This window comes from Eleutherodactylus coqui, chromosome 6 (genome assembly GCF_035609145.1).
Source record: "Eleutherodactylus coqui strain aEleCoq1 chromosome 6, aEleCoq1.hap1, whole genome shotgun sequence".
NCBI classification, from domain to species: domain Eukaryota; kingdom Metazoa; phylum Chordata; class Amphibia; order Anura; family Eleutherodactylidae; genus Eleutherodactylus; species Eleutherodactylus coqui.
Window position 1 is genome coordinate 58,287,216 of NC_089842.1, and position 26,788 is coordinate 58,314,003.

Here is a 26,788-nt window from a genome sequence, read left to right on the forward strand (position 1 = left end):
CCCTACTGTTTTTTGTAGTTCTTTCTAAGCATCTACTTTTTAGGCATTTCATACATGGGCGACTTGTTCTTGTTAATCTGTAAACATTTTGACAGCAATCTGTCATCTGGATGAGGAAGCGGATGAGCTGGAGTTTTATATATAGCAGACATGAGGTATCCTGCCCCAGACTAACTATTATCTAGCACCTGAGAAGTGTAGGTATGTGACTTCCTCCTCCGTCTTAAATCTGGCATGGACATCCTTCAACACCAGGGAACATGTATATTTAGGGTTGCATTGTGCGTATTTGCTCTGATTCTCTTATGCTATGTTAAACGTAGGGATTATCCGCAGGCAAATACGCAAAATTGCCACTTTATTAGAGACCCCCATCTAGTAGTGCATTGGACCACCTTTGGCCTTCAGAACCACAGCAGTTCGTTGTTGCGTAGATTCGACTAGGTAATGAAATCGCCCTGTATGAATATTGGCCCATGTGGATGGGAAGCTTCTTGCAGATTAGAGAATCTCAGTTCCTCCCTTTAAACAGCTGACAGGAGGGGTTTATCAATTTATGTTGCTTGCGCCAAATTCTGACTCTCCCATCAGCATGGTGCAACAGAAAGTTGGATTCCTCTGAACAGGCGATGTTTTTCCACTGCTCCGTTACCCAATGTTTGTGTTTTTACCCACTGGAGTCTTGTCCTTCTGTCTTAAATAACAATAGCACTTAAACTGGACATCTGTTATAGTCCGTCCATGCTAAGGAATGACAAGTTGTACATTCGGACTCCTTGGAAGTCGCTCTGATCACTGGTTTTCTTTTTTTTTTCTCACTCTAATGTGGGTTCATGTCTCTAAAAGTGTCGTTCAGTGTAAAACTCTTGTGTTTGGCGATGACTAAATGGAGTCAAACCTCCAGATAGAAGATGATTATCCATTCAGTCAAGACTGACTTTCGGTTACTTTGTGGATCATCGTTCTCATCTTTCCTATCCTTGATTGCTTCTTCTAGTTCTTCCATGTGCATGTTTGTGTCGGCATTGATTGCATCCAGCCAGCGTGTTCTTTGGCGTCTTCTTCATTACCCACTAACTGTGGCGAGCATCAGTGTTTTAAGAGAATTCACTTGCATGATATCCCGTTTCCCCCAAAATAAGACCTACCCCGATAATAAGCCCTACCATGATTTTTCGGGGAGGCTTGAAATATAAGCCAAACCCTGAAAATAAGCTCTAGCTGCATTACATTAAAAAAAATACATTACCTAGCAGGCTTGGTAATATCGCAGCTCAGCCAATTCATAAATCCCACCTCTGCAACGCAATGGCTGTGACTGGCTGAGCAGCGGTCAAAGAACCAATCGATAGTGCTCGATGAACCAATCACAGCCATCGCATTGGTCATCGAGCGCTGCACTGATTGGCTGAGCAGCACTCGAGAACCAATCCCGTAACCGGGAAGTGATCTTATGTGGGCGGCTGAGGACTGCAAGAAGCATGTCGGAGCTCCTGAGAGCAGTGGGAGAGACCTGGACTGAGCCTGCTAGGTAAGTGTAATAAGGCATCCTCTTTTGGGGCAAAATTAATATAAGACTGGTTCTTATTTTCGGGGGGAACACAGTTTGTCCAAAGTAATTGCTTATAATGTAACTCCTTCATATAGTACAGTGGCTGCGGAGCTGTAGCTTCACTTGGAATGGCAATTGTAGTTGAAGTTTTGTTTTATCCAGTCTCAACTAAATATCGTTGATCAGAAGTTATTCAGGATTCGTACAATTTCCCCAGCAGGATTAGATGTGGTTGTACATTTGTTTCTCCTGTTAGAATCCTTTGACTATCGGAAACTGATACAGAAGATCCTGGTTCCAGAAAATCGGCATAGGAAATGGGTGAACAGGACTCAACAAAACTTGAGCTGCCACCGTGTTTCCTCTTTAATTTTTTTTTCCTCCCTTTTAAAAATCTCCGGCTCCTGACTTGATGTGTAACCAGAAACATGTTGATTGATATTTTGGAAATTGTACCCCGACGGCTGCGGGTATAGGGAGACCACCTTTGAGCAGTTGTATGAAAGCCTCAGGATTAGTGGGTCACTGTCAGCGATAGGCGTGTAGGCAAGATCAGCACAGCCATCTGAAACTAAATACTGGGTCAGTCAAGTTCATCTTTAGAACTCTATCCCGCTGACCTTAGAAATATTATCGAGATTTCTGTTCAGGATATAGCTTTCAATTACTATGTTTCTCTAAGTCTGGACGTAGGTGCAAAAAAAAAAGCTCCAGTGCAAGAAACGTTGCCCTATTTTACATTTTCGGCATGCTATATTGGTGGAAATGAAGATCTATTCTGGCAATAAAATACTTGTTAAAACAATTTAACTCATTTCATGCCATAGGGTCAACCAGAAACTAACTAGTGTGACCAACTCAAGGAATTTTAGGTGAATTAATGTCATGGCCTGCTACCACACTGCAGTAAAACCTCCTTACGATGGAACTATGTTATTTTATTTTTTTCTCCCCTTTTTTTTTTTTTTTTCCACTGTATGGTAAAATGACTGCTGTGTAAGTAAATACACGTGTTTTTCCACAGTGCTGTAATGGTGCAGCTTTCCTGTTGTAGTTGGATATTGTTTCTTCCCCAGCGATTCCTGGCACGAATGCTTGCTATGGAATGTACTGGATAAAATTAGAAAATCCATTTTCATATACCCGATTAGGAGTTAACATAGGGGTCCCCTGTTCAGGATCTACATTTCTTGGCCAGGGTGAAGACTTACTACAAAGAGCATCTCTCGTTCTGGAGGAGATATCCCATACCTCAACTTTCGAACGAGGAAAAGAATCATAATTTGCATGGCGAGCATGTCGTGGCTAATTTTTAGTCAACGCCTCCTTTTATCTTCACAGTTTTCATGCCCTCCAAATAAAATACCAGCTCTATGCAGTGATGGTGATTACAGCGCATTTACCTCCAGTGATCACAGATGATCTCTTCTCTGATTGGTGACATCTGCTTTTTTTCTCTCTAAGCCCAGACCACCATGGCCAGCCATGACTTGTCTCTTTGCACTCTGCTGTATCTTCTAACTTCATCCCTCACATTGGACTCTTGCCTCTTATGGAGTAGTGCTGTGTACATAGACACCTCTCCACCCACACACACAACACACACACTCCTCCTGTTCTGAGCTTGATGGAGGAGTATATGTGCTGAGCGCTGCTGTGTTGTAGGCCAAGTCCCGTATGATGGCTGAAGATAGAAGATCCAGTGCATCTTCTAATTGATTGTGGTGGGTCATGTCTCCTGGTACAGCTTTGAAACTGGGACTGTCCCACTGGATCTGGGGTGGTTGGCAGGCTTACCTGTCCTGTCTTGCAGCCTGTTGATTTCTGTGGGTACTGTGTAATACTTAAGTTCCCCTGTGGTGGCGCTGCAGCAGATTTTAACACTTTTCTCCCACATTTTATATCTGATTTGAAGAGTATCGCAGCAGAAGGACGTGGGGTATTGTCAAAGGACCATTTTAATAATTGGGGATTGTCCTAAGTGGAGAACGCCTTTAACGAAAGGGTTCTCATCATTTCCATGTAGATTTTAAACTTTTCATTCTATTTTTAAAGATAAACATGCTAAAATGACTTATTTGGCTTTTCACAATCTCTCTTAATAGGATATTGGCACTGATGTGCAGAAGGACAATGTGGACCAAAGATTCCTTAGCATCTTCCGCAAGGGCAAGAAGAAAACCATTGTTCGAAATATGGGGCAAATGATCCATTATTCCAAAGTCAAGTTTCGATTCCAGCACAGCCCGGTAACTACAGATTAGGACTATTTATAATAAAGACTCTTGTCTTTATCCATATATAGCAGACTTATAAGTGTTATTGTGTTGTCCTAGAACTGATAAAGGACTATGTAGTGTGTTTATTTTATTTTTTCCCATCCAGAGTCAACTCATGTGTAAATGTCGGAATGGTGAAAATGTTAACTTCTGACCCTCTCGTTCTGTATAGATCATTGCTCAAAGTCTGGTATCTATATTTGTGAGCAGTACAAAGCTCCGCTCACTTTGCTGGTCTGAGCTGTGCGCTATATCATGTGCAGACCTCAGAGTTATCCCATCTATAGATGTAAAGGGTTAATGGAATGAACTTCCATTGACTTCACTGTTACGTGGTTTTTCGTCCCGATCGCCGATCACCACTATTGTAAAGCATTTCTTATTCGCCTGTTTACTGCTGCGTGTGACTCATTTCCGATTACTTGCTTCTACTATCTTGGACCTTGAGCTTTAGTTGATTAGGTTGGGTTTTGCATGAACACTTTAACCCTTGGATCCTAATCTTCCTTTATCTTAACGGTGGCCTTCTTGCTTTAGTCTTTATATTAAAGAACTTTGCTGAATAACCAGCAGATGCAGTATTTGGACGGAATGAATAATCCCAATAATTATTGTTCTTGCGCTTTTCACACGAGTGATAATCATCCAGAGAATGAAGGCCGAGTACGCTGGAGAGCTCTTCAGGCCGCCCGCCTTCATTCACAGTAAATGGCAGTCCTTCTTAGATGAACGGCCGCCTGTTTTACACAGGTTGATTATTTGATTTTTATGGGTGCCTAAACTGAACAATAAACAATAAAGGAATTAATTAGTATTCGTAATTTGGTCACTGGCAGCATTTATACTGAACTATTAACGTTTTTAGCTTCACATGATCCAGCAATTAACTAAACAATAATAATTTTTTTGTAAAAGGGTCCTAACTTGCTGATCGTTAGGGGGGTCTGAACACTGAGACCCATGCCAATCTTGAGAATGGGGTTCCCGTGTCCCACTGCGGAGTCATTTTGCCCCCCAGAATGAATGAATGAAGCGCAAGCTGAGCATGCAAGGTTGGCACTCCATTCATTTTAACAGGCTGATGAAATTGCCTGAACGTTTGCTGCTTGGTTATCTCCGGCAGGTCCATTGGAAGTGAATGGAGCAGCAGCACACTTGTGTGACCATCACTCCATTCAGTCTTCTCACTGCAGGGGATTGTGGAGGTTTTAGCGGTAAGACTTCCTCCCCCAGCAATCAGCAAGTCATTCCCTATCCTGTGGATAGGAGATAATTTGTGATCGTCGTTCAATTTCTTTTTAGTAAGGCTAAGCCTATATAGCAAGCTTGTGGCACACACTTCCAATAGCTGTTGGGCAAAAGCACGTACAGCCGCCAACTTCTCCTCCAAGCATGTGAACATTTAGTTTGCCCAAGCGCTCATGTATTTTACATGAGGACAGTGAAGAAAGCTGCAGGCAGACACCGCTAGCGGCAGCTTATCTCCAGAGGGAACAAAAGGATTGGCTGTTGAAATTCAGCTTCATCGATCCCTCTTTCCTTCGATATCTGATACAGAAGAGTCGGAAGGCCGCAGTACACATATGATAGTCAGCTGGTCCCGCCAAAATCTGTGGTTTTGGCCATTTCTCCTAGTCTTCAATATCTCACAGCCAAAGACACTGTATGACTCTTGCTTAATGGTGACTTTATTATTTGCCACCCTATTTGGTTTTGTGTAGAGATGAGCGAGCATACTTGCTAAGGGCAATTGCTCGAGCAAGCATTGCCCTTAGCGAGTACCTGCCCGCTCGGAAGAAAAGGTTCGGCTGCCGGCCCGGGGGAGCGGTGAGTTGCGGCAGTCAGCAGGGGGGAGCGAGGGAGAGAGATCTCCCCGCTCTCTCCCGCAGCTCCCTGCCCGCCGTCGGCAGCCGAACCCTTTCTCTCGAGCGGGCAGGTACTCGCTAAGTGCAATGCTCGCTCAAGCAATTGTCCTTAGCGAGTATGCTCGCTCATCACTAGTTTTGTGTTAGGATTTTGTCTTAAATAATTGTGCATCTCTTTGGTCCATGTAAGCTTGTCTTTCCGGTTTAAGAAGACTTTCAGGTTGACGCTGAGATTTCTTGGTATTTTTTAGGATATTAGTGACTGCTATTTAGAATTGTTCCAGTCCCACCTGTACTTCCAGTCTCGAGGACCCACTGGGCTGACATATCAGGTATGAACCTCACATGGCGCTCTCCTAGTGATGCACAGGTGCCTTCCAATTCAGAAGCTGTTACCATGTAAAAGGAACTTTGTAATAAGTAGAAACGTGACTTCATGTTACTTCTAGCCAGGCAGACTTTGTTCAAATATCTCTTGACCCTTCACCCCTCAGGGTCACATCCATTACTTGTGTTTACCCAACATGAATACCCATCTTTTATCTGTGTCATGAGAAACTTAACAACTTCTTTTCAGACATTTTTGATAGTGTTTATGTATTTTGAGTGAGTAGTTCGGTGTGTATAATGGGTAGTTTTATGCTTGGCTAGACTCTATTGCATTTCAGTCTTTTCTATTGTTTACTGTGTGCAGACCCAGAAGGGTTCTAGGTTTCCTTCATTGGAAGAACAAAGAATTTTTTTTGTCAGTATCTTTAGTTTTTGTACTGTCCCTTGAGTATATTTTTAAAATATAAATTAGGATAGCGCTCCTTGTGATGAGAAGTATCCCAAATGGGTAACAAATTAGTCTGGACTTACCCGGTGTGTAGTGGAGCCTAGGCCAGAACTCCACTACCACCTCCACATCCAGGTACACCTTGATATATCTGGTGCCAATAGTCTCCCTGCGTCTCCAAGAAATCCTGATGGGCTATACCAGGAGAGCAGCCAGTATGCCGGTGTCACACTCACGGTGTGACCCACTGAAGTAGGTTCTCAATAAGGTTATGAAAAATCCTGCGCTTCTTTGGGAACAAATTCACCAGGGGAAGGATATTGCCCTCAACAGAAAAAATCCTCCTTTATTCCATAGCACACAGTGCAACGCGTTTCATCGCATATAGCGACTTTGTCAAGCACATAGAATCATAGAATGGTAGAGTTGGAAGGGACCTCCAGGGTCATCAGGTCCAACCCCCTGCTCAGTGCAGGATCACTAAATCATCCCAGATATGTATTGCTAGCTGCACTTTATCATATGTCATTAGTTTACATGTATGTATGGCCTTGTACCTTTTTGTCCTCCACATCAGGTATCTTTATGGTCTATGTTCTTCTGTCTTGGGATTTTGTATCTTATTTCTCCATATTTTTTTTTAGGGATTGGTACCCTTGAAGGAGCTAAGTGTTTACAAGTTGGAACGTTCCAAGGTACCGCCTATACCTGAGGAAGAGCATGCTTTCCGGATCACAGGTAAAAACAAACCTTACGTAGTAGCAATTCAATTATCTGTAATAGCTGTAATATTTAATAAAAGGTCCCTGCAAATTATAGTGATATTTCGACTCAAATAGATACATCTAGGGGTGCTCATAAGTGCCGTAAGAGGTTACTTTATATGACCAGTGATGGTCTTACACCTCATGATCCAGTCCTGATTATCCAGATCTCTTACCTCTTTGGTGTAAGTTTGACCAACAGTTCAGTTAAGTACTTCATTTCATGTTTGTAGTTACTTATGTTTTACCCCTTCTACCATTAGGTCCCTTACTCAACCCTTTAATAGTTTATTGCCCAACCCAGCAAGAGCTGCAAAAATGGCTTTACAACTTGGAGAAGCAGATCCAGCTCAATGGGGGAATTATAGATCCTTTGCCTATAACAGAGGTAAGATTTGTAAGAGCTATTATTGCTGAGGGCAAATACTGATGTTGACAGATGCACATCTAAAGTTTTAAAGTAAGCTCAGTATACCATGGCAGACCCATAGGGTGTTTACACAAAGATGGATTCCATTTGTTTACCCCTAACTGATCGCCATGATGGCTCCATCCAGCAGGAAGATATTTCTTCTAACATCAGCATGAACATGCATGCCCAGATTGGCTGAACGTGCTTGCTTACAGAGGGTCGGTGGGTAAGCTAGTATTGGACACCTTTTCGCAAAGTGGAGAAAGGGTTAAATGTGTTTGAAATCCAACATGACCAATGTTTATTTTCCTTGACTGCACACTGGTGGCCTTTGAGGGGCTACCCCGTACACATTAGCTTGTTGGTGGATAAAAGGAGTTTTCTAGGTCATCAATGGCATTTGCCTATCTGCTGCTCAGACCCCCCCCCCCCCCACCTCTGTTTACACCTCCAGATCAATGTGTATTCTGCCCCTGACTTTTTAGGGCAAGGAAGCCTTGTAAATACTACATAGTCAATGTAATCTCTCCGCTAATGGCAAATGGCCATGGTCAGATGTGCTTGCTCTTCACTTGTAGGCTCTCTGGATCATTCAGTTCTTAGGACTAAGAGTTTTTTCTGCTGCATTGCTGTTCATTGGGGTACACTAATGAGTTTTGGCAGGGTAAATGCTCTTGCATGAGAAGAGACTATTTTGCAGCCGCCACATATTTTATGGACTTGGACAGCTGATCCCACCTGTTTGCTTTTGCTTTGCAGCTGTGATCAGTACAGAGGGGTCACACACAGCTCCAGCTGTCACCCACCATAGGAGCCATCTAATATTGGCCTAATATCTGACATTTTCCACTTAAGAGCCTGAATGGATGTTTCTACAATTATTCTAATTGATGGAGATGTGTGCAGTTGTAGCTTGTCCGCGCTCGGCAGTTCTTGAGGAGTCTCAAATGACTCAAGGAAGGAATAGTGAAATAAGAAACTGCACAAATGACTTTTTTCAGAGCGACCTGCTTTCCAAATACACAATGTGGGTTGAAATACTTTGTACTCGGATGGACACTTAATAGAAGATGCGTTTAGTAACATACACTGGCCACTTTATTATAGAGCCATCTAGTAGCACATTGAACCTCCTTTGGCCTTTATAAGTGCAGCAATTAGTAGTTTCATAGATTCCACTTGGTGTTGAAACCATTCTGCAGCATTATTTGCTCATGCAGATAGGAATCTTCTTGTAGTTGCCACAAATTAGATGGAGGTGCTGACATGTTCTGAAGGGTTCATCGACTTATGCTGCTTACGCCAAATTCTGACCCTCCCATCAGCATAGTGCTATATGGGCTACCCAAGAGGGGTTAACACAGCCTCTATGATGTCGTCAGCCCAGAGTTGGCGCCTAGGCACAGTGGATAGGGATGACCCCTCCCCCTCCACGGGTCCTAAAAAGTCACTACCAGTTCTGCAAGATATAAGTGACTTGGTAACTGCATCACGGGGAGAGAACAGAGTGTGCGCTGCTGTGGGGGTGCTGATAAAGGGTGAGAAGGAAAGCCATTTCTGTGCTGGGCCTGATTTTTGAAGCAAAGTGCTGCCGACACTGTCCCGGATGATTGAGGAACCAGGAATTTGCAACCGTGAAACTTTTGGGTCGTGTGGAGTTTGCTGGCGTTACGGAGCATTAAAGGTGACACGGCCTGCATATGGGGATTCAAGTGCTGGAGCAAACGGGCCCAATGGTAGTGGAGTGAGTAGACCAAGATCTACTAGGGCCCCAATTCCAGTCCTCAGGGACCACCAACAAGTCATGGTTTCAGGATATCCTATAGTAAGAACACCTGTAGCAATGTCTGAGGCACCGATAATAGTTACATTACCTGTTCAATACTCAGAAAATGCTGAAAACATGACCTGTTGGGGGTCCTTGAGGACTGGAGTTGGAGAACACTGTACTAGGGAATATCTGGACAATGTTTTCTTCCTGTTGTACTCTGAACCGTGAGTGAGGTCGACCTCCATAGAGATAGTGGGTGTGTACACTTATAGGGACTGAGTCAAGGTAACAGGCCTGTTCTATAAATCTATATAGGAACATTGTAGCCATTATTTCTAAAAGGGTCACTGCTCGCAGGTCATGGACAGAGGCCTAACGCAACATATCAAAGTGAGCTATAAAGTGAAAGTCAAATTGGTTGGTTCTCATATTGGGACTTATTTCAATTCTATCTTCAAAGATAAACTTTGTTTTTGGACTATAAAATGCACCCCAGATTTAGACAACAGAAAATGAGGGCGGCGGGGGGATTTATCTTAGTAATTTAAACATCTCTGGGGGGTCTAGTAAAGTGGATCGGCTACTGTCATTAGTTCTGGTGTTCTAGTATAGAAAAGGGGGTTAACTGTGAACAATTGGCTTCTATTAAACCTAGTGTGTACAACAGACAGTATCGCAAGCACATAAGTTTACATTCTACACACACAGCACTGCTGCATACACACTGGCTGTATCAGCTCACTACCAGATCATTAAGGCATTGGTCAGGGATCTCTGGATCTGTCAGACCCCCCTGCCTCTGGACGATAAAGCGCAGATCCTTTTTAAGCAACATTGTATCTTGCTAAAGCTGTCTCCTATAGTCAGAAAAATCCAGTAGTTTTTGTACTGCTTGGTCTGCGTCGCATTCTTGTAACCGGAGTCGCAGCTACCAGCTGCACCAGTGCAACAGTAATCTGAATTCGTCTCGCTAGGTGATGTTTTTCCACTGCTCAGTAATCCAAATTTTACTCCTTTTTGCTCACTGGAATCTTGTGTCTCTGTTTATCTTGCACACTAATGGTGCTGGAACTGGTTGTCTACTGTTATAGCCCATCCATGCTAAGGAACGACGAGTTGTGTATGTAGACACATTAGTTGGAGTACTGGCATTCAATTCACCTACAATTTCCTTGACTACACCGTGTTTGTCTGGTTGATTCTTGACATCCTCCACTGACCCCTTTCATCAACTAGTTGCTTCCATTCACAGGATCCCCTTTTGCTGAATTTTTTTCTCGATGACATCCGTCTCTGTATACACTCCACAGTGTTGCACGGGAAAACCTCACAAGGTTGACAGTATATGAAATCCTGGCTAGTCCAGCACTGGTGACCAGGCCCTGTTCATAGTCATTCAGATCACTTGTTTTTCCCATTCAAATGCGGATTCACAGTGAAACTGTTCCATAAAAAACTTGCCCACTTGATTTTATTCTGCACATTGTGTCATATGCCTAATTTCTTAACCTGGAAGGTCCAATTGTAGAAGGATTAGTGTGTGTAAAAAAAAAAAAAAAAAAAAAAAAAAAAAAGAGCCCCATTTAATGTACATACAAGAAGCCAAGAATCTATTAATTCAAAAATCTATTTGAAACTTCAGTCTCTATCCTAGTACTCCACATTTGAAGAAATACATGTATCCAATCCCCCACCCCTTGCCTCAACCCCCAGATGCTGAAAGCATTTTTTTCAACTCATTGCTACTTTTTAGTACCTGTGCTGCTTTTTGTTTCACCTCAACATCAGCAAAACCATTTTCTTTTGAGGCATCTTAACTTGAGAAGTAATTATTAAAAATAATTTGCATGGAGTGCGATCCGGGTAATGAGGCAAGGATGCCATTGCTTAACACTTAGCATTATGCAGGCAGATGTGTTGTCATGATGGAAGAACCTGTCCCCTGTTTGCCACATGCGCACATCATAATGCAACCTTTTCAAAAGTTTCAAGACTTTGACTGTTTTGTCCCTGGGGTACACATTCTGAGTGCACCATCCCTCTCGTTAAAGAAACAAATGAGCATTGTTCACATGGTGTTTGTATGAATCAGCCATCACTAAACTGGGCGAAAAACCGAACAACTTGTTGAAGGAAAAAAAAATTACTGGAGCCGAACACAACCTTCCCCAACAGCGTCGGCTGGTGTACCGCCTCAGAAGGGTTCCGCAGACATTCACCCAGCAACAGAAGCCCGCACCCACCAGAAGAAAATTCTTGTTTCTTCTAGGTACCCCTTGTATGTCCCTCAGTGGATGTACCCTGTAAAGCTCCATTCAAATCAATTGTTCTGTCGGATACAGAGAGACTTTTGTAAGATGCAGTTTTCTATATTCCCGTCTTTGGAGAAGACTGTTTTGCAATATTACTACGATGCATATAAACTGTAACAATCCTTAATTTTTGCAACAAGGCTGCAAGCACTTACTGTTCATACTGTGATTGACATACTGGACAGGCATTATACTGTTAGATGGGCTCTTTATAAAGATCTGCCCATTTTACTAATCTTAAAAGCTGACTTTAGGCTCAGATCACTCATCCTCTTTCACCTTGCCTGCTCCTTTCCTCATTTGCACCTGTGACTCCTGAAACTCTAGAATTAGCTGCTATGGGAACAGACAGTCCTGAACAGCAGCAACAGCTGTCGGGGTGGACAGGCATGCCCTGCCTGCCAAGGGAATACCCTGGGTGTCGGCACAGCTGCAAGCAGATTGGGTCACCAACCCTGGCTTCGAGCCTCGCCTCCAGGGTCATCACACCCAGTAGTTATTGGAGAGCCAGGACAGCATCTCTGTGGATATATGCCCTGGATCTGAACCTAAAGGGGTATTGTTCTCCTTACTGATCGTACTAATACAAGAATTATGAAATTCATTTGTTATCGGAGCCTTCGTCTAGTAACCTAATTCATGGAAAGATATTGCAGCAGATTTCATATGATACCCTTAACAGACTGGACTAACTCAAATACTCTGTCTAGATATATATAAAAACAAAAATAGGGTAACTAGGGCGAACACATAAACGTACTTTATATATTTTTTTTAGATCTATCCAAATAATTGCAATGATGATATAACCATTGTGCAATCAATATACTTAGAAGCTAAAAATCACTGTATAGGGGGGTGTATGTACTAGATAGCTGTGAGAGACCTTGTAGATCTATCCTATCAGATTGTAATCATAGGTATATTAGTTGAGCCATTTGATGCAGTAGATCTCGTAGTGCAATTAGGCAGAGAAACTCATACATGCGTTTTGTGAAAGAAGCTTTAATTGCACCAAATTTTTTTTAGAAAGCGCACACCTCTGAAAAAAATTGTGGTGTCAAATTTTTTTTGCCTTGGGACTATGGGATAAATGCTGAGCCATCTCTGGCAGCCACATGGAATTGGAGTGGTAGTGGACGCATGTGCACAGCTCTATTCCTAAGTGGACACTCAAGACTCTCGTTCTCGTGATCAGGGAGTGTCCCATTGGTTGGATCCACACCAAGAGGGGGGGGGGGGGGTCCAAACAAGGAGGCACATTGTGATCAGCTTATTGTTAAAGGGATTCTAGCTGTTTTTTAGGAAGTTAGACAGCTCTGTGCATTGTGCAGTGGACCAGGTTGGTACTGCAGGTTGAGTCCCTTTCATTTCAATAGGACTTGGCGTACAGTACCAACAAGGTCCACTGCATGATATATATGGAGCAGTCTGCTTCCTGCAGCAAAACGGCTAGAAGTGAGACAATCTCTTTAAGGGACCCTTCTAAAAAGTAGGGATTGGCCACAGTTGAGAGCCCCTTTAAGCAGTTTAGCATTTATATAATGAAGCTGTAGTAAATAATATTAAGAATATGGTATAACTCTTGTTTTCATACCCTTTTTATTCCATCATTAGGAAGCTTTTTACTTTCAGGAAAGCCATGGTGTTATAGTAATGTATCGATTGCGATGTAATATGATTATGCTTTTACCGCAGACCAAGTGCTCTTTTTGTACATTTGCTTTATTGTACTTCTGTCCTTTTTTGTATTTGATACATTTAAGCTGTATGTACAATCTGGATGTTCCAATTCCTCCCGTCATATAATATCCAATGTATGTTCTCTTGGTAATCTGCTGAATAAACATTCCTATAAAGGACTAAATGACCTGAACGTTGGGCGATTACCTCACAATCTCTCTTTGGAGACCCAAGAGATCAGTTTTCATCACGTAATTGTATGCCGTGCCAGCGTTTTATCAGGCCCTGAAATTCGTCTTGTAGTAACTTGTTCTGTTTTCAGCTTGTTTTCTGATTACTTTAAAGAATGTAGTAAATAGTTACAATTATCTGTACGATCTAGGTATACTGTCTATCTAGGTATGGCGTGAAGGCCCTACATTAGTAAAGGGTTCTGCGGCGTACATCACAAATAGGGGACCCCACCGCAAAAATCAAATTAGGACACCTTATTAAGGGGCTTGATTTTGGTAACCAGGATAGAAGAGTCTCATGTGGGTTTTACCCTTTACCCCTGTTTTGCATGATCCTTAAGACAATTCTCAACCCCCTTGTTTTTGAGTAATTTTATTTCCCCTGGAGAGGGGAGTCCTAACTGGTTCCAGCCACAAGGAAAGAAAAGGGAGGTGAGGCCAAACATCGCTGGGCCTCCTCTCTCCGCAAGCTCCATAGTAGCTACATGGTCTGCCTCTATAGTACATGTGGACGAGGAGGAGAGAGGGGTGGAGCAAAACCCGTACGGTCATGTTTGTGAGGGATGAAAATACATTTATGGTTAAGAGTGGTGTATCGTCAATGGTGGAGGTGCTGCCTGACAAAATGACGCATCACCTGGGTGGGCATGATGGAGCAATAGAATAGGACTAAAAACTGGCAGTAAAGACACAACACTCCAAGTTAAAGCAAGTAGGAAGTGACCAAAGTTGTGAACTTTTTTTTAATTTAATAAATGCGTGATCAGCATAACGTGTTTCGTGAATAACCCCTTCATCAGTTCAGCTGGTATTTAAAATATATACCAGCAATAGGTGGGTTCAAAAAAGGGTTAATAATGAGATCCTGTTTGCCTGTGTAGTGAGGGTCAGCCACGTTAGGGCTCCCTTAGGGTTTTCTGTCTGTTCCCTTTATTTCAGAGCAGAGAAATGGAATTAAAACTGAAATAAATGCATTTGTTCTTTCCCATTGTTTTCAGTGGGTTTAAAAAAAAAACAAAAAAAAAAACCTTCAGATCGCTCCTCTCCCCTTCTTTTGTTTTTATTTTTAACAGCGGTGTAGATTGCGTTATTTGTCCTTTTTTTTTTTTTTTTTTTTTTAACCTCATTTAAAATCAAAAATCAATAGAGAGAATGTTTATCGTTTTAATCAGTTTCTTTCCTCCAAAAAGAGCCCAAGCGAAGCCCTAATGCAGGTCTGACTAGGTCCTTTTTGGTCTATGGTCCTTTGCGTTTTCTTTCAAAGTTTGTCAATTGACCAGAGGTGGTGTAGGCTTTTTCTATTTTCCATGATGATTTTCACTTTTTCATTCTAATTAGGTAAAAAATGTGAACGTTTGGGACAAATCTGAGCTGAGGAGGTCTGTTCAGAATCAACCAGTGAAAGATTGGGAAGGAACACAAAGAGAATCTCTAGGTGCCATCACTTGCATCTCCAAGGTGAAGTTACAGACCCTGCCATTCCAGGTTAGTGTACAGTTTTGTGTAGACGAGTAGGCTTGTAGCTCCAACTATTCTGAAACTATAACTCCCAGCATGCCCTGACTGCCTCTGCCTGATGGAAGTTGCAGCTTTGCAACAGCTAGAGAGCCACAGGTTGGAGACCGCTGCTGTGCAGCTTAGATAAAGTACTATGGTAAAGCTAAAGTATAACTAAATTTCTTAAGAACTTTTTCAGAAGTTTTGATTGGTGGGGTTTCTGCTGTAGAGTCCCCCACTGAGTACTATATAGAATGGGCAGAAGCATTGAGGTGAGCACTGAGCCTGTTCGCGGGTCCTTGCGAGCACTATACAGACTCCATAGTGGAGTCTCTACACTGCTCCGAGCATTGATAGAAACAGCTGACCGGGCACAGCACTCGGATGAATGCTTCTGCTTGTTTTGGTGATCAGTGGGGGTCACTGCACTCAGACCCCCACCAATTAAAACTTCAGACCTATTACTATGCTATGTCAAAAGTTTTTAAAAAGTTTAGTTACCATTTTTAAGACTGATACAACAAAAGCCTTAAAGGGTTGTAACAGAATTTCAAGTTATGCCCCCCTTCGCCTCACGGATCATAAAGTTATTCATTTATCCTGTGGACTGGGAATAGATTTGATCTTAGTTGAATCCCTTTTAAGTTTCTTCTAAACTATCTTCCTATGAGCCTTTTAGTGGCAGAACAGGAAATGCATATACCTGCCTACGCAACAGTCCTTGAAAGAGGGATTACAAAAATATGCCTGTAATAACTCCAGATAATCCCTTAGTCATTATACCGGGCAAGCGATCGTTTTACATTTGTAGATATAATGACTACAGCTCACTACTAATATGCCTCAGAGGTAAGTGGCCTGCCAGGCTGGCTTGTATTCTCCATAGGACATGAAGTTCGGCGCCCCACAGCCGATGCTTGTTTCTCTGGGAGGATTGCTGACTGATACTATATATGTTCTATGCCACTAACTGTTGACCCTATGGTTTAATGTTACAGGAGCTGAATGACCGAGTATTGGTCTTGTACCCGTCCACTCTTGTGATACTTTCCGAAGAAGGAAAAAGCCTTAGTTTTAAGGTAAAATACCCATTGGAGGGCTCTATAGATAGTGATCGTCATATTTGGGACTAGACCCTAAAATCCACACTAAGGTCTCTGAACTAGTTCTTGCACAGAAGGTTTGGCTCCTGCTGATCCTTTCCTGATAATGGCTGTTGTGGATTTGTTTTTGTACAGCGGTGACGTCCGTGAGCTGCAGATAGGAGCTGTGTGTACATGTCTGTATCCAGACGAGCTGGTTGTGAGTCAATGTGGGTGAGATGTAGACTATTGGGAGAGGTGTGTGTGGGAACAGGAAGCCAAGTGTAAATTACAAAATTACTCTGACCAGGTAGCGATGACACCCTCTTTATAAGTGATGCTAATGATTAACCCTTCATCATCCCATAGGCAGCTCTAAGCTTTGTACTGTGCAGTAACTATATATTGCTTCTTTTATAAATGCAGGGAGAACTCCCACTAAAAGCCATCCGGGTGATTTCAGACGACAATGAAAAACAGAAGTTGTCATTTTTGTTAGAAGGTAATTTTATTGTTTCTGTGTCGCCTGTGTTAAGATGGAGCTTGATTAGCCTTCCAATGGCAGCCGTTACTGTAAGACTTGTCCATACAATTTAGATTGCAAAGTCAGGAACCCCCTCACCCCCATACATGTAAGATAGTCGGTCGTTTTTGCCAAGATCTGCAAATTCAATGGCTCTACATCTAATCTGCGTGGTCCTCCTATGGGGACGACTGCCATTTCCACTCCAACCCCTCTGTTTGTTCAGGCATAGCACCATACGTATAGGTGTGGCTTTGGCTGGCATTGCAGCTTAGCCCATTCAGTAGAACAGGGCTGAGCTGGTATGCCACTGCCCCTCCAATCTGCTGAGATTAGACCCACGCCGACCATACATTGATGATCTATTCTAAGGACAGGACACACCAAACAAATCCCCTTTAAGGAACCATTCTCTATATACTGGTGGTAAGCTATATGGCATTTCTTCACTGTATATAATTTAGTACTTAATCCCTTCCCAACAGCTATATATATCTTGACCATTTCAAATCCAATTTTGGACTCTGGGTTTCCTGAAAGGCTTTCTCTTTTTGCTGTTATACAACAGTGCCATCTGCTGGCTAAAGTCGGTGTGTGTGCGCCAGAGAGGCTCCGACAGCGGAGTGGCTGGCAATAGACTGTAAGAATACCCTGTCGGACGTCTTCTGACATTGGAGCTGTACAAGCTTCAATCAGAATGTATGAAGACGTCAGACAGTGTATTGAAAAGGGTTAACTGCATATGCCTCGAGTTAAAATGTATCTAGAAATCCACAATGTATACAGCAGGTGGAGAAGAGTTCGCTCCATACACACTGGGTATCGACTGTCTTTCACATCCACCATTGCTGCTAACTCAGACTGTGGCTGTTAACCCTTTAAATGCCTCTGTAAATTCTGACAGTGGCATGTAAATGTCCTGATCGATCAGTATTTAAATGTTGCGAATGACCTTGCCACCATACGATTACAGGGATTCCGCTTGGATCGTTTGCCTATTAAGATGTGCCTGTGGCACATTTTTAATAGGAAGCCTGTTATAATACAGTATAAAGCAATACCTTAGTATTGCATTATACTGTATACGTGATCAAACAAACCCAAGTTAGTCTCTTTGAGGACTAAAAATAAGTAAAATAGACTTTTTTAAATTGTTACAAAAAACAAGTTTAACCCACAGCTTTTCCCAACTGTCGCATTGAAAAAAACAAGAAAAATAAATGTAAAAAAGTGTAGTAAAAAAAAAAAAAAAAAGTCTCCATTTATAAAGCTCCAGTTTATTAAAATGTGACAATAATATACCCACATGATTAGCATCAGAAAAAAACAATGCCATTAAAAAGCTGTATGTATCCCAAAATTGTACCAATCGAAACTACAGGGTAAAAATGAGCCCTCACACAGTCTCATTGACAGAAAAAAAGTTATCGGGGTCAAAAGATGGCAACATTTTATTTTATTTTTTAAGTAGTGCTAATGTAAGCTAGCTATTTTCTGTAATCGTACTGACCCACAGAATAGATAACCTGACACTTTTACTGCACTTTTTCAAAGTAGGAATACCGGAATTGCAGAATGCGACCTGAACGCAGGCGTATCAATGACTATTGGGTCATAAAATGGTAAAGGTGCAATTACCCCGGCTAAATATCACCTGATCGTTCACTTTCCCTATAGCTGGGCTGTGTAAATGTGCAAAGAATCATGATGGACAAGCAAACTGCTGTTCATGAGCTGATCTGCTTGGGTATACAAGCATTAAAATAATGCGCACTGGCTGGCATCAATCGACCTGCTTTGTCAATTGGCGCTCATTACAGCATGCTGATTGGAAGCTACCAATGTTCTAATGCTCATTTGTATCTTTTATAAAATATCAGGAAGGTATATCAACACGATTCGGGTGATCTGCCTCAATGAACAGGATTACGATGAGTGGATCGATCATCTAAGGACCGCTCAGCTACAAAATAGAGACTCCTCACTGTCCGCATCCAGCAGCTTCTGTGGATCGCACTCCACACATCATGAGCAGGTACTGTCTAGGCCGGTCGTGACAGCGGGGTCGCGTATGCGTGTGCGCGTGCGTGTGCGTACGTGTGTGCGTAATATATATAGGAATTGACCTTAATGGTGAAGCTATATAGTATAATATAGGAAATGGCCTTTTTCTACCCACAGGTAACTGCAAGCTGCCGAAGTTCATTTAACTCAGACGGAAGAACCAAATCCTGGGCGTCAGCGGGGAAGCTGGCAAACTCCAATCAACACTCCAACAGCAATACTCAGGGATCCGACAAGCAATCTTACGCTACCCTTAGCGAGCAGAACCTGGCGGAGGATCCGCTGTCACCTGGATATTCACAGCCTGTTCATGTAAGCGTCCTAGAATTCACTAATGACGTTAATTGTTAGAGTAGTAAAAGTGAAGCACGCTCATTACCATATCTGAGAAGCCTATACATTAGTGAGTAACGCATCATGCATGTGACCTGTTATTCCCTACTAGTTAGTTTACAACGTGTCGCTTGCCATTTCCATAATGCTACGTGGCTAAATACGTAGCAGTAGCCGAGTGCTGTATGATGGACTGTAGAGGAATGGAGTAAAAGTGGCATTTGCTACATGTGCTAAAGTAAAGTCCCTTTCACACCGCACGGTACATTGGAACAAGCATGTGACCAGCGATGACAGAGCGATCGAATACCTATATATGCATTTGCACCGAGCAATAATTGAGTAGTCTTTGATCATTCGTTGGAACATAACCGCGCCTTTAGTTAACCCTTCTGCTACTGCTTTCTATTGAGCACATTTCGACTCTTTATACTGGAGGATTTGACAAAGTAGACAAACTATTTTTTTTTTAGGTCCACAAAAAAATATCCAATTAGTGATACTCTTAATGATTTATCACTGATCGTTCTGTCGCCGCATGGGTTTACACCTAGAGTGATTTGCACAATAATTACTATCTAACAATTAATCATATGATAGTTGTGCCGTGTAAAAGGGCCTGAAGATGTTGCGCCCAATAAATTTGTCACTTTCTCTGCTTGTTTGACAAACAAATCTATGGCAGCAATGGGTGTTTAGAAGCTGTGCACCAAAATTTGTGTTTTTTTTTTTTTTTGTTTTTTTTTTAAGCCAGCAATACCGGTGTACACCTCAAAATTACCCCACCCACAAAAAAGTGAATGACTGCCGGTCCTACATGAAACTAATATATCATGATAATATTATATGTGACTAATACTGCTAAATCCCAAACCACACTCCATATTGTATATATTTTCTTAGGCTAGGACAACATGAAGTACAGTGAGTTGGGGTACGATCATGGCAGTACAGCTAACAGCAATGACTCCTTGTTCGTACAAAAAATAAATAAATTGCAGATTGCCTCCAACTTTGACCATGTAATCCAGGATGCGCCCAAGTCGGCGCATTGTTAGCATAGCGTGTTTGCAACCCCATGTTGGGCTGCCTGTCAAAGGCTGTGATAGAATATTGCAAGCGATATTCTGCCGTGGGGGAGGAGGGGGGAGCACTGACGGGTCTCCGCGATGAGCCTATCTAATCGGCTCACTGCGGAGAATCACGGCAAATCGCTGCATGCCGCGATTTTAATCCCGCGAGCGGAGAATCTTTGATTCTCCACTCATGGATGTCGGGCTGCGCTTTCCATAGTTGGCCTATGGAAGGATTTTTATAGCGTGAACCGTGGGCGATTTATTGCCGCAGATAACGCTATGCCTGTCACCCGTGGACAGGCAACCTTACTGCGGAGTTCCAGCCTAACATGCCAAAAAGCAAACTGATGTGGTAGTTGTATGGTTTTAGACCCGTAATGGTAACAGTGACCCCTACAGGTTAGAGTGCAGTACTACTATTCTTCTACTAATTGACTTGTGCTTATATTTCCCTTACTATTAAATGAGGACCAGATCCCACTCATGCATAAACTTTTAGGACTTGATCTGCTCACATTCTGCTCTTTTTTTATATTTGAAGTGCCTGCCAAATCCGAGCTGGCCGAGTGGACCCAATGGACCAAGTGATCTTCAGAGAGGTGGCAGCTTCCGAGGGTCAAAGGGAAAGAAAAATTTGTGTCTGCAGATACCGTCCACTATGCCTCACACTTATGACATAGAAAACACAGGATTTGGACTTATCCCAGAGACCCCTAGTGAAGATGTTCTGTCTCCCCTGTACAAGGAGCCATACTCCTACCAGAAGCCCCAAGCGACGGTGACTCCGCAGGAAATGGTACGGTTTATCTGCTTGCTTCTGCGCACTTCACCTTCCTGGTAGGAAACATGTAATCTCAGATGTAGACCAGGAATGCCGCATCATTCTGCAGCACACACCCTGTCATTAAAGGGCCGTCCTCATTTTTGCAAAGTCTAATTTTGCACGTGATGTTATTTTAATGATACTGCTGCAAATTACTAGACTTGGTTCTCCAGAGTTGCATTCCGGAATCATATTGTTTAACCAGTTTTGTATTGCCAAGCGAAAAGCTTGTTTCCTTCAGTTATTGGGAGTCACCAGAAAGATGGAGATTTCCTCTAAAGAGAGAATGATTTGACTCTGGATGCAGTTGATGAGCATCATTACATGTACTATATGTCACGGACGATTAAAGCGACACTCCGAGCCAGAAACAAGGATGGCCGAACCGCTTCTCTGACTACCTGATGTACACCGTGCACTAGTATGCATCATTAGTGTAAGACACTACATCGGCTTTGATGCTGTCCTCATGAGCCAGTTGGAGTAGCATGTAGTGTCTTGGAGTAATGATGCATACTAGTGAGCAGTGTGGTCAGGTAGTCAAAGAAGGGGTTTGGCCATATTTGTTTCTCCAGGACTTAAAGGGCTCCTTTAATCCAGGAATGGGATGCGACAAAATGTACCATCATGGAAGGGATACAGCCAATAAAATATAACCTTTAATCTAAGATACATTATAAACAATAGGTAACTAATCCCTACTAATGGCAGACAGATGAAATGTTTTTTTTTTGGGACCTGTCCTAAGGATAGGTTATCAGTAGTTGATTGGCAGGGGTCCACCACTTGGAATCTCTGGCTTGGGTGAGCACTGCAGCCTCTTCCCAAGCCTGTGATGTCATGTTCATTGGTCACATGGCCGGAGAGCATCTTCATCCCATTCAAGTGAATAGGATTGAGCTGCTATACCAGGGACAGCAGAGCCATAACTTGAAGCTCCCAGGCCCCAATGCAAAACCTGTAACAGGGCCCCAACTGAAATGCTTTATTCATAGTACTGGGCTCCCTGTATGGAGAAGGGTGGCCTTATGGGCCCCCTAAGGATCCTGGGCCCGGGTGCAACCGCATCCCCTGCATCCTCTATAGTTACGCCAGTGAGGGACAGCCACTATACAATGCAGGGCACAGTGTCTGGTATGGCTTGAAGTGACGGTGCCAATCACCAGAGTACTGCTGTCACTTCAATCAGCTGATCATGGTTGTCCCGCACAATGAACCTCTGCCGATCAGTTATTCATAGCCCATCCTGAGGATAGGCCATCAGTAAGGTAGTCCAGAAAAAACCCTAAATAATACAACTCGCTGGGAATTTGCAGGATGAATGGAGGGAAATACCAGCTGAAGTGTATCTGATATCATTAGGGACAGAGGCCCCACTAAGTATTAACATGGTGAAATAAATACTGCTTTTGGATCTTGCTCCGGAGTCCAATTACTTTTGGTAGGATAGTGTACAACATAATAAGCTATTACCCCACAAAAAAGGGGCCCCAGTACATTTCCCCCTTACATATACCCCTACTGTATGTCATACAGGATCCCACTAAGTTCTTCTTTTTGCGTTCAGTTAAACAGATGGAGCTTAGCAGACAGACAGAAGTCTACCTCTCAGTCCAACACTCAAGCATTGTCCTCACTGTATGCTGAGCCATACACGCCAATCAGCCAAACAAGTAGCAGCAACAATTTCGTGGAAGAGGTGAGTGTCAAAACCCACAAAATATAAGGTATGACATGAATAATCGCGCGGTCAGGTGATGTTCTGTGCTGCAGGGCAAGGTTGTAAAATGTTATGATGTTTAGAAAAGTCATAAAATTAAATCTCAGGTAGTCATAGTATCCTGCGAAGGTGGCTATAAAAACAACCTTATAAAAAAAAAAAAAACTATGAGAATTTTTGTGACGCGTTTCCATCTCGTTGACATAAGCGTAGCCATTGTTAACTTGTGGAGGTGGCATTAAATTAAAAGAAATACACTGCCTCACAGAGAAAATGCATCTCCATGGAGAAATGCGTAAAGTGAGATGAGACTAGACATACGAGAGAGATACGTTTTTGTGGCCCAATAAACTGGATGATCAGTAAGTAGTAGGGCCATGATATTGGTGATGGTTGTTAATACGATGTGGCATTGACTCAATGAGTTCTCAAATGCTATCCTGGTGGTAGTGTTGACCATGTGGTAATGGCCATTGACCACAGTTTATCTTCATTATAAGGCTGCAGAAGAGCATTCACTCAACATCCAATCGCGTCCCACAGATTCTCAATCGGAGAGATATCTGGAGATCGTGCTGGCCAAGGAATTACTTTGTAAAACATGCTTGCTAGTGTTCAGGGTGTGGGGCCATGCATTATCCTTCTGGAAACTGGTGTTAAGTACACCCAGAAGATAAGATGCTCCAGTCTGTCACGCTACCAGAATGGCATGCCATCAATGTGCCTTTGATGCATGCTGGAGGTGATTGGCTGTTGATGCCAATGGCACCGTGACTCCATGTTGATGCGTTATGTGGAGCTCGATTGCCACATTGCCTCCAGGCCATTGCTGTTAGAAAATCTCTATTGGTCGCTAAACACTACGTAGCTCTGGAGCGATACTACTGCCAGTGTTCACATTGATAGTTGGGTGTAGGCGGCTTCTATTCCACTATGATGATGCACATTTTGTTGTGCTGACCATCTCCAAATTCAATTCATGGTTATGGCATCCTTTTGACTTTCTGCTGCATTACAATACAAAGACCTTCCAGGTGTACGTAGCCCTATGATGAAACCTTTAGTAAACCCATCTGTTAGATGAAATGGCTGTCAACGGCAACTTGGAAGCATCTTCGTTCCTTAGTCTTCATGAAGACACAAACACCGATGATATAAAGCTGTTTCTATAGGCATGACCATGTCGCCAAAGTTATCTTTGCAGATTGGTTTTTGCATGTTCCCAGATGAAATGATTGGTCCATATCTGCATCAAGCTGTACAATGCCCCATTTACATGGGCCAAGAATCTCTTGATTCTCATTTGCCCAATAGAACTAGCTGGTGACATCCTCACCAGCTCTTTGGCGTTCGGTAGCCCATTCACACTGCACGATTCTTAATGAGAATCGGGCTCTTATTGTTGTGTGTTTACTATGTGAAAGACTCATTGATCAGTGTTTAAAGGGCTTGTTAAATGCCCGAGCCGGCGATTTATTTTTATGCCGACTGAAACTGAACGACGAGTGAGAACCTCACGATTCTCACTGCTCGTTCAGCCGTTGGCTCGCCTTTAAACTGAACTCAGTTTCGTTCATTTGTTCCGTGTCAACGGGGCGTTTCTTGTTGGTCTGAACATACCATGAAAATTACATAATGCCGCGACAAAATCTTCATGGTGCGGCATCTTCTCTGTCAGTCCATGCATCTCAGGCCTTTTATGCTGTGGATTGTTATCGTTGCATGCTGATCTGGAAGATAATGGTGCACAGAGGCCATTAGTGACCATGTGTGCTCTACTTATGACCTATGGACAGTATAAGCATTACGTGGTGCCCATTGAAATCACTGAGTGTTCCATTTATTGCACAGATGTTATGGATCCTCTTGAGAGAGAAACTCCCTTTTTTAGTTGTACTTCACTCCAGGAAATTTGTAGCTGTCCCAAGCCCATATGTTCATAATTTTCCAAAGGGCATTTGAAAATTGTAAGTTTTCTAAACTAAACAGCCCATTTAACTATTCGTGGACTTCTTCTCTGCATTAATTCTGTGAACCTACAACTTCATGTTATGTGATGAGGATATAATGGATATTGTAGTCTTCCAAGCGATCTGCTTTAGTTTTAAGTTGTGTGACTATCAATTGAGAATTCAGTTTTTGTTTTTCTTTTTTAATTTCTTAAAGGGGGTGTCTGTGAATTATAAAGTCTAAGCAAGGAATATGATGCAAAAAAGTGATCTTCACTCAGCTGTCAAATCTCTTGATGCTGCGGTGATCCCTGATGTCTTTGTTTACTTTGCCACATCAATGATATGCCCTACATCTATGTGACTGCTGCCGCCAATCACTGGTTACTGCTGTTGTGTGACTAGTGATTGGCTGCAGCAATCACATACATGTAGCACCAGCACCATCCGTAGGGACATGCATGCTGGCTTCGTTACCCAACCTATAGAATGCACGTATGGCATGCCTGCCCAGCCAGACATTGCACCTAAAAGTAGACAAAGACCGTCCTGAGCCATGGAGGAGTTTTTAACTTGTCTACAATATAATACAAATGTGTCTGTCTTTCTCAAACTTATCTCTTAAGCTTCTAAGAAGTTTGAACACAAACCGCACTGAGACCCATGCCTCCCATATGAAGACCAATGGATCATTCCATGTCGGCCACAATGCACACCCACCATTACAAAAGATATATTCCCATCCGGTGAAGGGAAGCCAACAGCTGGTGAAACCCGTGCTGCACAGGAACAGCGAACCAGACACATCCGTGCATTCCAGACTCGTACCCGCGACACGGACTCCTTTCTTTACAAGTGTAAGTGCTCTATATATACATTCCACCATCTGCCAATCTCTTATGCCTGTTGCTGCCATATGTAATAATATGGAATGTTATTCAGGAATAGGGTAAATTTAATTGTCAACCATAACCCCTTTTTTTTTTTTTTTTTTTTTACAACTACTTTCATACTGCTTAGTGAAAATTATACTTTTTGCTTGGTGCAATGTTGTAAATTTGTAAATGATTGTATTTCCTACGGACCATAATGGAGCAGAGCCATCTAGTGGAAAACATTAGAGCATGTGAAGCTTTACATCCAAGTGGATAAGACCTGCTAAATGAATATGCACTGTTGACAAAAGTATTGGGACCCCCCCAATACTGGGACCAATCCTGTGCTGTCAGGCGTCTGTCAGGATCTGTAGATCGGATATTTGAGCATTCGGTATAAAGGAGACTACCGCACAGATTTATCCCAGTATAGAAGCCATCAGAATACCACGAAGTGTAGAGTTGACAGACCTCCAATGTGTTATAGTGGTGGGATGTCATCTGAGCAACTAATCAGTATGGGACATCACAGCGCTTTCAGATCTTCCAAAGTCCAGTGTTGGCAATGTTCGGAAATGGAAACCATCTGGTGTGTGCGGTGCAGCCACATTTGGGGAGACCTCGTAAAATGACAGAACATGAATAAAAAAGTCTTCTACAAACTGTGATGGCATCATGCACATCAGCTACCAAAACACTCTCTCAGGAGGTCCCACCAGTTATTGGAACATCCATCGGCAGTAGGACCATCCATAGGGAATTGCATGCGAAGGGGTTACCATGGACGAGTGGCTGCACTCAACATCACAGAAGTGAATGCATAGAGCTGCAAGGGGGCTTGTAGTATCATTCTTGGACTGTAAGGCTGGGTTCACACAGGGCGGATTTGCCGCGGAAACTTGCTGCGGCAAGTCCGGCCGCTAATCTCGGGATTAGCCAGCCATGTGGACGAGATTTCTCAGAAATCTCGTCCACACGGGACGGCCAATCCACTGCGGTAAGTCCGGCTGAAACCGAGGCCGCGGTTTCAGAATATGCAGCATGTCCATTCTTTTTTTTCTTTCCGCCGCGGCCGCGCTCTCCTCTATGGGAGCGCCGTCCGTGGCGGAAAAGCCAAGTGTGAACCCAGCCTAAAGGAGTGTAAGCAAATGTTGTGGACAGATGAATCCCTGTACACCATCTTCTGTTTGGATGGTC

General features: G+C 42.9%; 1 protein-coding gene across 1 annotated transcript in view; it reads left to right on the forward strand.

Moving 5' to 3' along the window:
* PLEKHN1 (pleckstrin homology domain containing N1) overlaps positions 1–26,788 on the forward strand; it is a 55,669-nt gene that overhangs the window by 23,730 nt on the left and 5,151 nt on the right. Inside the window, exons 3-14 of the mRNA XM_066606891.1 lie at positions 3,658–3,801; positions 5,948–6,028; positions 7,119–7,212; positions 7,502–7,626; positions 14,988–15,134; positions 16,145–16,225; positions 16,655–16,730; positions 18,632–18,786; positions 18,933–19,127; positions 20,766–21,020; positions 22,615–22,746; positions 25,343–25,573. Coding sequence (XP_066462988.1) covers positions 3,658–3,801; positions 5,948–6,028; positions 7,119–7,212; positions 7,502–7,626; positions 14,988–15,134; positions 16,145–16,225; positions 16,655–16,730; positions 18,632–18,786; positions 18,933–19,127; positions 20,766–21,020; positions 22,615–22,746; positions 25,343–25,573 — 1,716 coding nt within the window. The remainder of the gene's footprint in view (positions 1–3,657; positions 3,802–5,947; positions 6,029–7,118; positions 7,213–7,501; positions 7,627–14,987; positions 15,135–16,144; positions 16,226–16,654; positions 16,731–18,631; positions 18,787–18,932; positions 19,128–20,765; positions 21,021–22,614; positions 22,747–25,342; positions 25,574–26,788) is intronic.